General features: G+C 36.5%; 1 protein-coding gene across 1 annotated transcript in view; it reads left to right on the forward strand.

The window, feature by feature from the left end:
* The window catches only part of LOC106874780 (cholecystokinin receptor type A), a 189,322-nt gene extending 185,950 nt beyond the window's left edge, over positions 1 to 3,372 (forward strand). The window contains exon 3 of the mRNA XM_052971955.1: positions 2,710 to 3,372. Within this exon, the coding sequence (XP_052827915.1) occupies positions 2,710 to 3,224 (515 nt within the window). The 3' untranslated portion in view covers positions 3,225 to 3,372. The remainder of the gene's footprint in view (positions 1 to 2,709) is intronic.
* The last annotated feature ends 448 nt before the right edge of the window (positions 3,373 to 3,820 follow it).

A 3,820-nucleotide genomic window follows, 5' to 3' on the forward strand; every position in this document is an offset into this window, starting at 1 on the left:
TATATATATATATATATATATATATTAGTACATGCACAGACACAGCCGGTGCTTGTTTTTTTTTATAGATATGCTTATTTTTAATTACAACCATTAATATTCCAAATATGATTGAAAATAATTGAAAATCAAACATTATTTTGGCAAAAATAAGGTTAGCACTGAAGTAATGTTTGGAATCGTTCCAAAATAAACGTTAAACTAATGCCGAAATACATGCGCTGTGATGGAAAAGGTTAAACAAGAAAACAAGCAAAACAAAACAAAACAACGAAACAAAAATACAAGTAAGGAAGCGAATACAAGCAAAACAAAACAAAAATATAAATAAGGAAGCGAAATCTATCAATACAAATTTAGAGGAAAATATAAAATATAACAAATCGAAAGTAACTCTTCGTTACGTTAGTTCGATATTCCAATAAGTGAAGTGATGGATTCTCTCAAGCACACACATATATACACACAGACGCAATCACACAATCGTGTGCACACATACACACATCTTTCCTCTTTTACTTGTTTCAGTCATTAGACTGTGGCCATGCTGGAGTAGCCTTGAGGAATTTCAGTCGAACAAATCGACCCCAGTACTTATTTTTCTTTTAAAGCCTGCTTTAAGATTGGTACTTATTCTGTCAAATTCTTTTACCGAACCGCTAAGTTATAGGAACGTAAACACACCTGCACCGAGTGTCAAACGGCGGTGAGACAAAAGCACAAATAGACACACACACACACACACACACGATGGGTTTCTTGCAGATTCCGTCTGGACAGCCCGAGGTTAAAAGTAGAAGACACCTAAGGGGCCACGCAGTGAGAGTGAATCCGAAAGCATGTTATTAGGAACCAAACTTCGTATCATATATCCACGTCTGCAACTATATACACGAGTATGTATATAAGGATATATATATACATATATATATATATATATATATATATATATATATATAGAGAGAGAGAGAGAGAGAGAGAGAGAGAGAAAGACAGAGAGACAGACAGAGAGAATGAAGTAAAGAGGGGAGAGAGAAGGAAAGTGAGCGAGACAACTGATACAACAAACACCATTTTGTCACTATGTCTGTTAATCAATCAATCTATCTATCTATCTACCTATCTTTCTTTTTTTCTTTCTTTCTTTCACCAATTCTGCTATCAGGTAAGTAGATTAGATAAGTTTACGGCGCACTGTTTTAAAAGATACGTTCAGTCCAGCTGTTGAATCAAAGACTTTTTATAAGAACGAATATATCCGGAAGAAATATTCTTAAGCTGTTTTCTGCGTGGTATATCAAAACAGGAGAAACGGTACATGTTATTGCAAGCTAACGAAACTCCCTTTGAACATACAATACCGGTGAAAGCTTATAAGTATAGACGTAATATGTGAGAGATCCCCTGTTCTGAGTTCAAATTTCGCCGAGGTCGACTTTGTCTTTTATCTTCGTACTGGGGTCGGTCTAATCGACTGGCCCCCTCGCCAAAAATTTCGGGCCTTGTACCTAGAGTAGAAAAGAATGCGAGAGCCCTTTAAACATTAGGTATTATATAGATTCCCACGGAGTACCTGCATCTTTAAAAGCAAAGTGTAAAACTAGCCAAGATGCTTGCTGTTTTTATGGGGTCTCTTTTGCTGAACCGCTACGTTACAGGGACGTAAACTAACCAACACCAGTTGTTATTATACAACTAAAATTTATTTTAAGGACTTTAAAAAATGAAATTACATTCCAAGAGTATATGAATAGAAAATTAAAGAGAGGGCAATAAATGCCAAGAAATATTTTGGTATGCTGTTGGTTTTCGCCATTCTTAGAGAGGACAAAGGAGAGAGCCACTATTTGGATGCTCTATCGGCTAGAAATAGGAGCCAGGTTTTAAATTCCCACATTTCCATTATTAAGAAAGGAAACTGCATATTAGATAGTGTTGACTTACATATTAATTGTGTGATCACCGCTGGAAAACTTTTGAGACCCAGTTCTGCTGGTTGGGGCCTGAATCGGCATCATCTTCGTCATCGTCGCCATCCATGTCGTCGACCTCCTCCTCCTCCTGCTCCTCATCATCATCATCATCGACAACAACAACCACAGCAGCAACAACAACTGCCCTCAATGGATTCATTGTTAAAATATTAAAATATGAAAAGCATACTTTTCGTTCGTGATTGATTTGAATTCCTGCGACAGAAGTGAGTAATCGGACCGAGAAGCTTGTTTCAGTACTCCACTGTTTTCCCCCACACCGCCAACACGAGGAAGGTCGAAAACCCTCCAAACAAACCGTGAGGCATATTAAGGCTAAGATGTTACTGGATGGAATCGAACCATGTAATTACAAAATAAACTTGTTAATCTCATGGTCACGCCTGCGCTCACAATACGTCGGTTGTCCGATCTCTAAGGAACAACTAGTGGAAAAAGATTCTTAAAAATTATAATGGAGAGATAAGAGTTACGATGCTTGGCTGTTGATTCGCACTTTCTTACTGCTATAAAATTATATTAGAGTCTTGTGTTTCATTTTCTCATTGTTAAAAGGCAAAGGTGTTATTTTTGTGTTCTTATAACGGAAATCAAAACTGAAATTAATATTATTGAACGTAAAGAATATATCTGTTGATACATTTCATGTTTCCTTATGTTCTTTAAAAAAAAATCTAATTACATTTTTTTTTCTTTTCCATCTCATGTTTTGTAGTGAATCAGAAAAGGCAAGGAACCTCAGATGAAATTGAAACAATGATGTGTAGTGGAAGAGCGGTCGGTGAAACTCCTATCCGTACTCAGAAAAGATCGAAACACTTCTACGATTACAGTGGTGGCATACGACAATCTAACAGTGAAAAGAGTCAAGCTGCAAAACTACGGGTCATCAGGATGCTATTTGTAATAGTATTAGAATTCTTTGTCTGCTGGTGTCCTCTTTACTTCATTCAAACTTGGTTGTCGTTTGATAGTAAAGGGGCAAATGAAAATATATCGCCAACCCTACTGGGGTTCGTCTATCTTCTCGCCTACACATCATCTTGCACTAATCCCATAACGTACGCTTTCATGAACAAAAAGTTCCGTCAAGGATTTCTATCAGTTTTTCGTTGTTGCAAAGTAAGCAAATCAAACATCAGCCGACGTCCCAACACATCAATGTCAGGATTCAATGCCTCATCTCGAATAGCAACAAGTCGTATAGTGTTATACGATAAAGTTCAGTGAGACTCATGGTCGCTTTCGAAATATCACTTTAATGTAAAAGCAGTCATAAATTTACTCTTTATCGGGGTAATAAGATTTTTCGTATGATATGAGAGAGAGAGAGAGAGAGAGAGAGAGAGAGAGAGAGAGAGAGAGAGAGAGAGAGAGAGAGAGAGAGAATAAAGCAGAATCATTTCTAAATCTGGGATAAATAACTAGTAATGTTCAAAGCAAGCATCTCGTAGTCCGTAGATTGAAAGGTAAAAATAATTGGGCGAATTTAATGAGGTTGAATGTGAAATATTAGTGATGACGAGTTAATTGGTGGAAGCAAAAAAAGAGCAAGAATAGTGATTCAGAGCAATGAGTAACATTTATGGGTAGAATGAGTGAGAGAGAGAAAATATCAATTATAGTTTCTTATATTTAGTCAAATGCATATTGTTTTTTGTTATCACGTGAACCATATGAACCAATCTGTATTTGTTAAAAAAATGTGTTTTAAATTAATCTTAGCATTTATAATTCCTTTATAGCCACACCACCAATTTACACACTCACACACACACACACACACACACACACACACACACACACACACACACACACACACACAC

Source organism: Octopus bimaculoides, chromosome 11, assembly GCF_001194135.2.
Source record: "Octopus bimaculoides isolate UCB-OBI-ISO-001 chromosome 11, ASM119413v2, whole genome shotgun sequence".
Classification (NCBI taxonomy): domain Eukaryota; kingdom Metazoa; phylum Mollusca; class Cephalopoda; order Octopoda; family Octopodidae; genus Octopus; species Octopus bimaculoides.